General features: G+C 40.6%; 1 protein-coding gene across 1 annotated transcript in view; it reads right to left on the bottom strand.

Annotated features, from left to right (window-relative positions):
- gabbr2 (gamma-aminobutyric acid (GABA) B receptor, 2) overlaps window positions 1-12,944 on the bottom strand; it is a 234,188-nt gene that overhangs the window by 69,553 nt on the left and 151,691 nt on the right. The window contains exons 4-8 of the mRNA XM_061253572.1: window positions 12,351-12,452; window positions 9,972-10,037; window positions 6,947-7,135; window positions 5,919-6,161; window positions 5-65 (exon numbers count right to left, since the gene is read on the bottom strand). Of these exons, the coding sequence (XP_061109556.1) occupies window positions 5-65; window positions 5,919-6,161; window positions 6,947-7,135; window positions 9,972-10,037; window positions 12,351-12,452 (661 nt within the window). The remainder of the gene's footprint in view (window positions 1-4; window positions 66-5,918; window positions 6,162-6,946; window positions 7,136-9,971; window positions 10,038-12,350; window positions 12,453-12,944) is intronic.

The following is a 12,944-nucleotide window of genomic DNA, read 5'->3' as shown; positions in this document are numbered from 1 at the left end:
TTACCTTGAAACTGTGTGAATTTGATCGTCCCCATTCTCTCTCCATTCCTGAACATAACTTGTCCCTTGAAAAAGAGAAAACGAGAAAGCACTGATTAATACATATCTCAACATCACACCAACAAACGCTGAACTGTTTATTTTCAATTTGAGTGCCTCACCAAGCATAACGTGAATTTCAAGAGAATTACGGGCATAAGATACGGAAATAAGAACCTTCCACATGGTCACAAGTTTATTACCCTTTGAAGGCATCTTCTCTCAAAAAGAGTTTTGAAGGGCCTTCGCTTTGCTCAACAGCCCCTGTACCTCACCTAAAACACATGCAGCCATCTACTATTTCCTCCTAATCTGCAGTCCACCAGCAGAACCATGTAGCCACTGTGCTGGAGGGTTAAACTACTTATGCTGCTGATGAAAGCACAGGCTACAGTTACAAGCTTGAAAATTTGAGGGGCTCTTGTTTGATGAGGCAGGAAATGCCCTCCTGGCTGTGTCTCTCCCTCCCAGGGTAATGCCATGGACGATTATGCACCACCACAGTTGGAGCTCGTATAATGAGAACTTTGATGATGGACCACTGTCCCCATATAGATGATATTTCTGGGCAATAAGGATATAAGATACAGATCATATGGGCTATGCTGTCCATATTTTCTTTATGTCCCCCGCAAGGCAAACAAAGCCATTTAAATCAGACGCTGCTGCTCAATACACTGTGTCTTGTTTAGAATGTGAGGCCCTGCTTCTCCAGACAACCTTGAGGAGCCCTCTAGAACCTTCCTTCATACATTATCACAGCTAATTAATTTCAGTGGGAGATAAGGGGGGGGACCAGATACACTGGATGCTTTTGGTGCAGATCATGGCCTGAGATTGTATTTTATTGAGATTTATATGCTGTTTTTTTATTAGTTTTCCCTGGAACATCACTTACTCCAGGCATTGTAACAAAGTAGAGCTTACCACAACCACTTCTGACAGAGAGCAATGCCAAGGCTGTTTGTTAAATTGGAGGTATGTGAATTGATCAGTTTATCATGGTATACACATTTACTTGCTAAAAAAAAATGATTTGCCAAATAAAAATGAGATATATGAAAGGATCGATAAGAAATCAATTACCCGCTTCATGTCTTATCTAAGAAAGAGTAACTTGTTGTTCGCAGTGACTGTGTGTCTCTTACAGGGAAAACAAATGTTAGACTCTCTATAAGAGCAAGTTGTGTTGTCTTTAGAGTGTATGGTTGGAGCTAAAAGTGGTACTACATAAGCTCTTGAACATCATCAAACAGCTTGTCTCTAAAACCTCTGGCCTACTGACTATATCCTTTGAGCTCAACACAGAGCAGGACTTACACTGCAATGACCAATGCACCACAATCCTAAATTCACTGTAGCTCATCCTTCACTCAGCTATCTGAGAAAAACATGAAACTCATTGAATAGATACAATGTTAAGCAAAGTTCTCCTGAAGGATTTGATTCTGAATGATCCAAAGTAAAATGACACAATACTACGTGATCTGATGTTGTGATATGGCGCTAAACAATTCTGAACATATTAAGAAATTCTGAATACAATATTGAACTGTCTGATGCTGAATGACTCAAAAAGGAATCACGTGACTCGAAAATTAACAGCTGAAATGTCAAACATCACTCGGAAATTGTAACATCAACATGAGATATTAATTTAGTTGCCCTTCTGGATAATCACAATTAGAGTACAAGAAAATGATGTCAATGGACTGCCATTTTCAGAGAGCTCTCTAATTTGTCATTTAATTGGAGTTTGGGATTATTTGATTACACAAAACAGGTGAAGGAGATGGAGATCAGGAACGATTGAAGCTGCATTTAAAACGGGAAGGTGTTGGAAGAGCCAATTTAACTTCAAAAGACTCAAAATGCTTTGAAGTGTAGAGCGCGTCCTATCAGCGTGATTTTTGTCTTCGTTCGGCTTCTATGATGATATAAATGTGCTGTATAACAACGAGCTTAAACAGATCGGTGCAAATTAGTGTATGGGTACAGGGCAGGAAATGGCCGTAGCCCTTGGGCCTCAGTAAGTGGGGTTGTGCCTTGTTCCTAGGGTGGGTGCAAGACATGCTCTGAATCAGTCGGTTAAAAATACGGTGTGGCTTTATATACACGCAAAGATTATATAAAGACATTTGTGCAATTCACTAATCAACACATCATTTCAGCACTTTGATTTTCCGTTAAAAATATTATAACTGTTAGAAAACGAAGCGAAGGCTTCATATCACATGCCATCACCGAAACTAAACAATGAACAAAATTTGAATAAAGCTCACTGTAAAATGTAATGTTCTGTCCAAACGGTTTTTCGTTTTAAGTCTCGTTTAATTGTGACATTTCCCAGAAGTATATTTTGAACTGAATTAAATACTAATTTCACACGTATAACATTAACAGTGGGACAGTCACAGAACTAATCAAGGTACAACAAGGTACCACTATTCTGTACGCAGTGAATCATGGAAACACACTTTTATTCACTGTGGTATGCCTTTTTTGTTAGTATTTTTTCAGACCTGGTCAAATACATATTTGTTTTACATTTAAATACTTGTCTACACTTCTACTGAGCTTGCCCACTGAAATGGAACGGAAATACTCTCAAAAAGTGCAAACCTGGCCTTCTGGTCCTCTTGGCAGGCTTAATTGTACCAGGCAAGATCAACAGAGCCCAGAACCGTATTTTAATCCAAAACAAATGCATATTTGACCCAGGTCTGATTCGACAGCATGAAAAACAAAAATAAAAAAAACTTGGCCGTAGAACAAAGACATAAAAGATTAAATAAAAAATACAAATTATTAAACCCACAAAGATTTGAATACAGGGACTATGAATGGACTGGGAGAGCCTTAGCATTAGAGTATTATTTTGAGAAGCATTCTGAATGTACCCACTGTTGACAAGCCCACCGAAGCCTGCTCGTCCTTATTACTCATGCGACCTCCCTGCAGTTGGGGGGTGGCATTCTCAACCCAACAGAACAGCCAGATCCCAACACCAACTGGCCGTCTCCGCAGAGCACCTGCAGAGAACATACTGACGGTCCCCCTGACGTACAGCAGACCGTGCCATCTCCAAATGGCTGCACTGCAGCTGTTTAACTATACAGGAAATGGCTTTTAGAATTACCCACTGCACTGGAACCTGCAGCACTGAATGCCAAAATGGAAAAAGTCATGCTCAATGTGTGCTCAATGGGCAGCAAGCTAAGCAATGAGCCAAAAAATCACTAATAGGCTGTCGCACCGTTGGGAGGAGCCAGTGCTGCAGTTACCCAATGAGTGCTTGCCAAATTAAACTCACACTACCACCTTGTCGCTGAACTGCTTTCACATGACCCCCATTGAAACGCTTGACATAGGGCCAAGTCTTTAAATTCCTAAGGAGCTGTGGTCTCCAACCCTGGTCCTGGAGAGCTACTGGGTTAGCTGGTTTTTGCTTTCACCTGAAAATCAGCACTCTATTGAGACTCAGGTAACAAGATGAGGTGAGTTAACTGTGTAATCAACTGTTCTAATTGATTAATTGAGTGCAGAGTAACAACAGAAACCAGCAGACCCTATGGCTCTCCAGGACTAGGGTTGGAGACCACTGCTATGGAGGGAGTGTTGATTCCCATCTTGGCAGCAATGTCACACCTCAAAATAAAGCCAAGCTGCAATCCTGAAAGTTCAAATAGTTTGAATTTTGAACTTGTTTGAAGCTGACCTTTCCAGTTATCACAGCTTTGTATAAAATCAGGCAGATGTAAACATGGAACAACAGCTGAATCTATGCCTTGCAGTACAACCCAAACATAATAATAAAAAACTTTGGGGAAGAGTGTTGTGTGGTGGCAGGTAAGTAGTCAGGTGGTACTACCAAGCAATGTAGTAGCTACTATATTGTTTGCTCTTTTGTATTATCACTAGCATTGGTTAACTAAGTTAGTTAGTTGATTAGTTTGATGACATTTTGGGATTAACTCAGGATTTTCAGAAAGCAAGTTCACAATTTAGTGTGTGATACATCCAACCCAAACATTTTGTCCTGTGTTTGCATTTTGGGAAGATAGCACTGTGGCTCACTGTGGCTCTTGAGGCCCTGTGGATCACTGGGCAGCAGGGTGCCATCTGGGGACAGGGTCTGTGTGTGATAGAGACTGTGTGTAAAAGAGACTGTGTAAAAGAGACGGTGTGTAAAAGGGTCTGTGTGTAAAAGAGACGGTGTGTAAAAGGGTCTGTGTGTAAAAGAGACGGTGTGTAAAAGGGTCTGTGTGTAAAAGAGACGGTGTGTAAAGAGACTGTGTGTAAAAGAGACTGTGTGTAAAAGAGACTTTGTGAGATGGCGTCGATGACAAGAATGCCTCCTCCCGCTCCTTGTAATGTGCAGTAGAGAAGAGCTGCAGGTTGTGCGTTCCCTATCAAAACCTCACGCTTCTATTCACCTGTCCCAGTGACACACAGTCCCAGTGCCTGAGGGCTACAGTATGACACCAGGCACAACATGTGTGATGCCCCTATGGACATGCTCCACTCAGAAAGATCATACCACTTGAAATACATTGGATAGAGGCTATTTGAAGCTTATCTATGCTACTGCACTCTACTATCACATATGGTATTTGCACAACAATAAGAAACAGACTTGGAACATCTAAAGTGTTCTTACCAGTATTAATGGTTACTCCATGACGGAATGTAGCACGATGAAAGTAAAATTTCACAGAAATGGCTGAGAGCCCATGAGAGGATCTATCTGTCTAGCGGAGACCGGACAGTGGTGTGAGTGTGTGAGAGGGGGTGGGGGTGGGTCAGTGTAGTGTGTACACTGTACAGTTACTGGCCTGCAATAGCCTTTGAGTAGAGAGCATTGCTTCAATCCTCTGCTTTGATATTTGCTCAGATTCCCAATGCTTTCACTGGGGCACGTCTCTAAACTAATGTTTTAGTCCCTGCATTACTTTACTGTCCAATCAATAACAGGAGTGTTGAGGACTGCCCAGCAGGTCATCTGCAAAGGGTTGTGGAGTGCAGGAAGCAGCAACATCGGCGTTTGATGACATGGCCTGGGAGTCGCAGTGTGGAACAAACTAGAGGGGCTGATTAGGCCAGACTGTTCCGCAAGTAACCTGTCTCTTTTGGGCAATCTCAGAGGCCTCTTACCAGAATTAGCTGCAGATATACCCACAGTGCACCAGCTATTCCAATTATGCATATCTCTCTCCTTCCTTCTCTCTCTCCTTCCTCTTTCTCTCTCTCTGTCTATCTCTCTCTTTTTCTCTCTCTCCCTGCATATCTGTGTGTGTGTGTCTGGTGTTGGAGTTTATGCTTTGCATGAAATGTGGTATTTCAACAAAGAAACATAATCATCTGCAAAGCCTGGATTTAAAAGACCTGCTCTGTGGCAACACATTTTGTGATGATGCAAAAATATATTTACACCCAGAGGTCTCCATCACGAACGAAACAAGATAACGCTCTCATGGTCTTCTGATAAAATATTTACAAATGCACTCAAGAAATAGCATGTATTTTTATATTCCTGTTTTCCCCTTCTGCTTACAGATGTGTGACTCTGGACTGTTAGTGTGAATAAATTGTTTTGACAGGTAATCTTCCAGGCAGCGCTGGCATTTAGAATATTTTCTGTTTGTTTTTAGCATGTGCAACTCCCCTACATTCTGCAATTTTCCCAAACTTTCCTATACATAAGATATACAATGCAGCTAAAATATTACACCACTGGCAGGGAGGACTGTCTTATTGCAGTTCTGTGGTTATGTGGTGAGGGCCATATCACTGTGGTGCTGTGGTAAGCAACAGTAGTAGCTTTGAATGAAATTAATATTCAATATTGGCAAGACCTGACCATATAAGAAAACACTCACCGTCACTCCAAAAAAGTTGGTCTCATTCATAGCGTCCAAGACCATCTTCCCCACCTCCTTGTCATCGACAGTAAAGTTGCGGTAGATGCTTTCTCTCTCTTTCTCTCGCAGTTTCTCTCTGACCCCAGTCAGTGTCTTTGCAATTACCCAAATGCCATCGTAAGCAAATCCGTGGAATTTGCTGGATTCCACGCCTTTCTGCTGCCTCTGTCTGTTATACTCCCGCTCATACTCCTGTGGTGTCTGGATACAGAGGCAGAAAAGATTGTTTAGAAAAAGCCTTTTTATGACTACTTTATTGGGGTTCTGAGGGTACAGAGAAATTTGCATTTGCTCAGAAATAATAAAAAAACAAAACAAAATAAAACAAAAAGGAAAACTCAGAGCTTGGCATACATATATGGCATGATAAAGTAGGACACTGAGAACTGGATTTAATCACCTGCTATTTCTCAAACTACTACTCATAATAAGCAACATACAAATAAGCTGTTGATCTATTGCATGGAGGGTCAAATCCATGATTATCAATCAAACTCTTCCTAATGGTTTTGTATTGCATTTGGTGACTAATAATAAGATACATTTCGGTTTTATTTCTTCTTTTGTCTGGAGCAGTGAAGTAAGATTTTGAATATGCAAAATTGGATGAGAAGCTGAACTAAAATGAGTAAACATTTTGATAGATAAGACAATTATCAGTTGGCCACTGTTTGATTAATCATTTTTCCAGTGACCATCAAAAACATTTAGTAGGGTAATATCTATGGTACATAACACATCACAAAAGTAGACACTTTAGGTAACCTGAGTAAAACTTTGGGAGAATAATCTAAGATGGCTACCTTGCATCACCCAGGCTGGTGTAACGTATCCTGAGATCCTGAAAGGCTCTATCCAGTATACTGTAAATACCATCCCAAACATTCATGGCCAGCTCACTCAGTGGTGTGCACCATGATGAGAAGTTCCCTGAACCTAAGGTTGGATTGATACGGTAGCGTGAGGTACAGGGGAGGAACACCTACCCTCCCAGAGATGCCCTTGGTCTGCTTGGCACTGAGTGGTTCGAAGTCTACACTGATGTAGCCCTCCATGGCTGTCAGCAGCTTCCTTGTGGTGCAGTTGGTGGAGTTAGCTTGCTCCCACCAGTTCCCCTGGTACCAGCCCGGGATAATCCACTGGTACTTACTGCCAAACATGTTCAGGTTGTAGGCCTGGGAGAAAACAGGAAATTGCATTCAGGTTCTACAGGAACTAACGCCACAGACGTTCAATTTACACCAGATGGCCTGCTTGAGCTTTCTTTCCTTCTGTGAATTTCCCACTATTCATAGAGGTGTCAAATTTTTGACAGTTTATAGCGATATTCCACCTACAATTCATTATGCTCTACTTAGTGTCATCAATCCATTCAAAAACATTTTATAAATATGTCCAAGTGTTAAGTATCAACATGAGGTGTGAGATTGGACCAGGTAAATACAATTGAATTCAAAGGAGGGGAAAATAGCATCTCAAAAGCATGCATTTAAATGACCTTGCACTAACCTTAGTTCATTTCATAAGACCTATTAATGCAATATTTGCTAAAAATGAAATGTCTCCAATAAATGTTCATGTACTTACACTTATTTAAATTTCTCATATGAAAAGTTTCTATTACAAAGGGATCACTGTATACTTTTTTGTTTCTCAAATAATCCATTGGTGTATTTCTGTCATAGCTCATATGAATACAAGCCACAATTTGCAGTTTGGGATTATCAGGTTTATGTAATCGTACATTCAAACCACAACCAGCCACGCAGGAAACATATAAATGGCAGGGTGTAGTTTGTGTTGATAGTCACACTGAGGTACTGATAGACACCTGCTGGTTTTGTGTGATTGTAAACCACAGTCTCAGTTCTCAGTTGCAGCCAAACCTTTCCCAAAGGTGCTAAGCTTCGGTTGCTTGTGACTACCACCGAGAGTGTGAATTGGAGCAGAATGGTACACAGCTATTGTCTCGAATAAAAGTTTGCATTTAGGAAATTACACGATTGCGGAATTATATAACGAAAGAAAATTGAAATCTGTGTAAGGCGATTTAGATGTAGTTTGAGTGTGCAGTTTTTTAGTCCATTGACTCCCATATATTTCGACAAAACCTTTAACAGGAAAATAAATTAAAGCATATCTTTAAAAAAAGCCATCTGGATGGATGGAGAACCCTTCAAGTCGGCCGAAATAGAAAACTCTTCAAGCTGTCAATTGCCTACACGGGTTTAGACAGTCTCGAGAGTACTGAAAACACAGCATTTGTTCAAACTCATGTCCTCTAAATTGCTCTTTAATTTCTATCAAGTATTCAGCAAAATCATTGTAACTTTTTTTTGATTATTTTTCCTGTCACAGTATAAGAGAACCTTGTTTTATATCAATACATAATTGCATCCGGGCACTGAGAAACTCTGACTTTCTAGAAAGAATTCTCTATCCATGACAAAAGCCTGAATCAACTAAACACTAATACATATCTATGCTGTGAACGTAGAGGGCACAATGCCCACTGGAATACATGAAGAGGATAGTGGATTCATAATATAATCTAAATAACATCATTAATGATCGAGTTCAACAGTTGCAGTTTGTTACAGCGAGAGCAAGTGCATTATTACTTGTCATTACAGATGACAAACTTTCATAGAACAGTACTGGGGTTCTCCCACTGTGCTTTGGCACAGCGTGATACTGGCTAGCTAACTGTAGTGATAAAATAAAGTGTTTCAAAGCTCTGTTTCTAGAGACACACATGCCTAATTTCAATCTACCCAGCAGTAGAACATTGTCTTGGCAGTGAGTGTTATTTAAAAAGAGGCAATTAAATTGTGTAGCCTGCTGTCACTGGCAAGGGAAGAGCCAGTTATGAATTAATAAAGGCTTCCGGGAGCTGGTCACTGCACCAATTCCGTGCCCACACACAAAATGACAGGCCATCTCGACATTTGTTGCAAAAAGACTTACGAGGGGACAGTGAATAAACCCAGTACTATCATCTTAAAAGAGCTGGGAGAAAAGAATCACCCATTCTGCTTCTTAGACTGTCTCTTTGCCATCTACAGAAAGGCTAGGAGCACTGCAGCTGAAATGTAGATAGTCCGATATATCTGCATCCACATCACTGGCTATTTTCCACATTACAAGTTAGACAGTACTGGAGGAGAACTGGCCCCCATCAGAGAGGGGTCATATATCTCTTTGAGGACAGCTGGCAGCCTAAACGCATCTGACATATTGTTGGGAGACAGTAACAAGAGGAATCCTGGCTAGCTAAAACCCACCCTTGTATAACAGAACAGCGAGTGCCAACTGAGAGGAGTTCTGTCAGCAACTATAGGACCCGGCTTGCTTTTCCCACTGAGCCACTCGGGAGCCATTTTGCAATTACGACATGCAAATCAAGAAGGAGTCAGCAAGCACAGTAATAGCAAGAATTCTCTCTTTCTTTAGAGAGGTTTATTGACTTTTTAGGGAATTGCTTTATCTATAAATGTCTCTGTTCTGCTCCCGCTTAGAACTTGCTTTTGAGAGTTCATTTCTCAAGTTTTCAGTTCGACCGGCGTTATTTTTATATTACACAGCACAGGGATGAAAACAACAAACCGCTGGTTACTAAGTTGTCCCTCATCATTGCAGCACGACGGCTAGGCTCACATGCACTTTGCAATTTTCCTTGATGGCACCAAAATGGATTAGATCTAAAACCCAGTGAAAATCCGATGGCAGTGAGCCTGTATGTTCTGACTCACCATGCTGCTACCGTGACTCCCAGATACATTCAAGTAAAAGCTTCCACCTCCTTCTGCATCTCCCAGGGAGGGGACTCGAACACCAATGATTTACGTAATCTGGCCAAATGCTTCATTGGTAATCTTTAGCATCGTGTGAATTTGAGCAACACTTAGCACCACTCAATGCAGACCAGTGGCAGTGAAAGGTCTTTCGCCCTAGTCACACCATGCCTTTGGCCTCCAGTGGTGGTGAGGAGATTGCATATAACATACTTACACAGCAGAAAACTTTTGAGGCCAGGTTCTCGTCAAACTGCCCGATAATTATCCTCACGTCATTATCCTGTGAATGACACACAGAAAATGTAAATAAGGTAATGCTTTGGCCAACAATATCATAGCTGTTTATCTATAAAGTGAGATGTTTGCACACGTTCTGTGAACATTTGAAGGATAATGTCACTGGAATACATGCACTCCAGTCTGAGGTAAACAAATGCTGTTACAGACTCAATTCAAATATGAACAACATTACCTTGTACATTATAGAAAATAAATATGACAAATCACATGGTCTTGCCAAAACACAATGTATAGCAAGGTTGACTGTGTCAAGAGTGATTGTGTTCCTGATTTTATAACCAAAAGGTTACTGGTCGAAATCCATGGAAAGTAAAGGCAATTGTGTGATTGTGTGATTCACTGCACAATGAGCTCCACAACTGGCTAAAAGGAAGATCTGGTACTACAGTATGTGCTCCAAGAAAAGAGTGTCTGCTTAGCCAACAATTAATCTGATTCCTGAGTCAAATGCAGATGGAAATCAAGCAGATCACTGCCTGAATGTAGCAGCTCTTATCATTTATATTTAAGAAATAGATTTTATCATGACCTTGTGAAAATTTCATAGATTCATAGCAAAAGATACCATATTATCAGCATACCATCAGCGTACAGTATAATTATACAGTAAATCTTCAAATTCAAATGATGCACTACTTGTGCTTTCTATGTTTTGTTTTGTTTTTTCCTGTTTTTTTTTTTACCAGCTTTTAGAAAAAAGAAATCATAAATGTAATTATTACCTCCAACCACTGATGGAAAATCATCAATGTTTAATATCTAATCAAGAAGCAGTGTATTTTCTCCTAATAACCATACCCTGTTACAACCAAAAATGGGCTATTGATTGTTATTTTTCTCACTAAGTTTAATGTATAGCCTTTTGCTTCTAGGATGTGTGGAAACACTACCTTTGCATTGATTGAGCAAATGGATTGAAATGCTTTCCGTAATGAGAGCAGGACGATTTTCTTGGCTGTTTCTCAGTCAATATCTGCTTTCTGACCCATCTCTTCAGAAGGCCAATTAAGTTACAACCATTGCACTTCTGAATCTTCAGTTTTCATAAACAGTACTGTTTCCAGTTCCATGTTACACATTTTTTAATATCTATAAAGGCTTATGAAGGTCACACCTTTCTTGTGGTGTCAACACATAGTCAATATACCTCCTGTGTATAATGATATGTAGGTTTTTCTTTTTTAAATAACCTGTGAAACATTCAATATCTGGAGATGTCAGATATTAGCAAACTAATTAAATAATAAATAAATTTTTTTGGCCTTGAGATAATTTATGTCTATATGATGCAAATGCATTTAGATAGACATGCGAGAAAATATATTTGTCTTTTCTTGTCTATAATGTCTGTAATGGAGAAACATAATTCTGCTACATTTGAAGTTGACCACAATAAGGAGCCTAGTGTGTGGTCATTCCCTGAACCTTTCGACAGAACCCCATCAACCACTCATCTCCTCAAAGCTGCAGTGGCCTTTTCCTTGGGCTAAAATCCCATTGGAAGATGTGCACTTTTGTGTGCTTTTCGAGGGCTCAGCTCCCTTTCAAAGCCCTCTGCTTGGGCATGGCATTCTCATGTGTACAGACACTTGTCTTCCTGCTCTGCTTCAGCTCAGACCTGGACAAACCTCTATTGTACGGCTGAGGGCTGGGGAGAGGGGAGAGGGGAGAGACAGCACTGAAGCCCTCAGCAAAAAAAACAAACCTCCCACTGATAAAGACACCTCACTTTTAAACCTGAGAAGTCTGGAATGGCTGAAAAGACCACCCACAACCCAAGATAACAAAGCCTGCCTATTCAGTGGAAACGGAAAAAGTTGTTTAAAACAATAGTAAAGTCTTTCTCAAAAAAGCCCTTCTCCGAAACGAGTGGCCTGTGGCAGGAAGTGAAGATCAAATTACTCTTATACGATGCCTAAAAACAGAAATAACTACGAAATAAACTGATGTCTAGAGGATTTCCAGCATTTCAGTGTCCTTAGTGACCTGTACTACTGTAACAACCTTCCCACAATTCATGAGAGCACTCAGGAACATGGAGCAGTGCATCTGAACGTTTGGCTCAGTTTCACAACAGTAAAGGGAAGTTTACTGGCAAGACTGCTATGGCTGTTCTACATTCATTTTTTAGATAAATTGTATGAGGACCATGCAGGGTTTATGTTTTCACATCTGGACCTTGGACACCACTATGCATATTCCACAGAAGCAATGGAGAGCAATGGAGACCGGAGAAACACCAAAGTCTGTCTGCAACTGACCAAATTCAAACAAAGGCCATGTCATAACACACCTTCAGCTTCTTCACGTTGACGCAGGGGTCGTTGGAGAAGCTCTCTGTATCGGCGATTTGAATGTCTGCTTTCTCCAGTTCGTTGGTTAGGTCGTTCCTCACCTGTCAGGCAGAGGGAGAAAGATGGCAACTACAGTAAGAGATACTAGCGCAGTAGTGGAAGGTACAATACTGCTAATGCAGTGTTAACCTACTGTGGACTTTGATTTATGTCCTCATTTCTGCTGAATACCCACTGCTTGAATCCAAAATGCCCTACCCGCCGTGTGTCTGTGGACAGCCTCTAATGTGTTCGAACCCCTGTTGAGCGTGGGACGGAGACATGTGTGGTCTCCATTAATTTACCCCCAATTATCCTGTAGAAACCATTAGTAGATGTCAATTAATGCACTTAAGGGAAATTAGGCTTTCAAGACAGGAAATTACTTCTTGGTTCCCAGTGCATTTTGGGCTCATGCTGAATTCAAAGCATTTATAAGCATTTTTAAATGCACTTATCCATCTATCTGAGTGCAAGTAACACATTTTATCAGAACTGCTAAGGTAGCAAGCCCCTTTTCTAATATGGCAGCTCAAGGTTTTAAACTCAATCCT

This window comes from Conger conger, chromosome 9 (assembly GCF_963514075.1).
Source record: "Conger conger chromosome 9, fConCon1.1, whole genome shotgun sequence".
Taxonomy (NCBI): Eukaryota; Metazoa; Chordata; class Actinopteri; order Anguilliformes; family Congridae; genus Conger; species Conger conger.
This window is presented reverse-complemented; position numbering and strand designations above follow the sequence as displayed.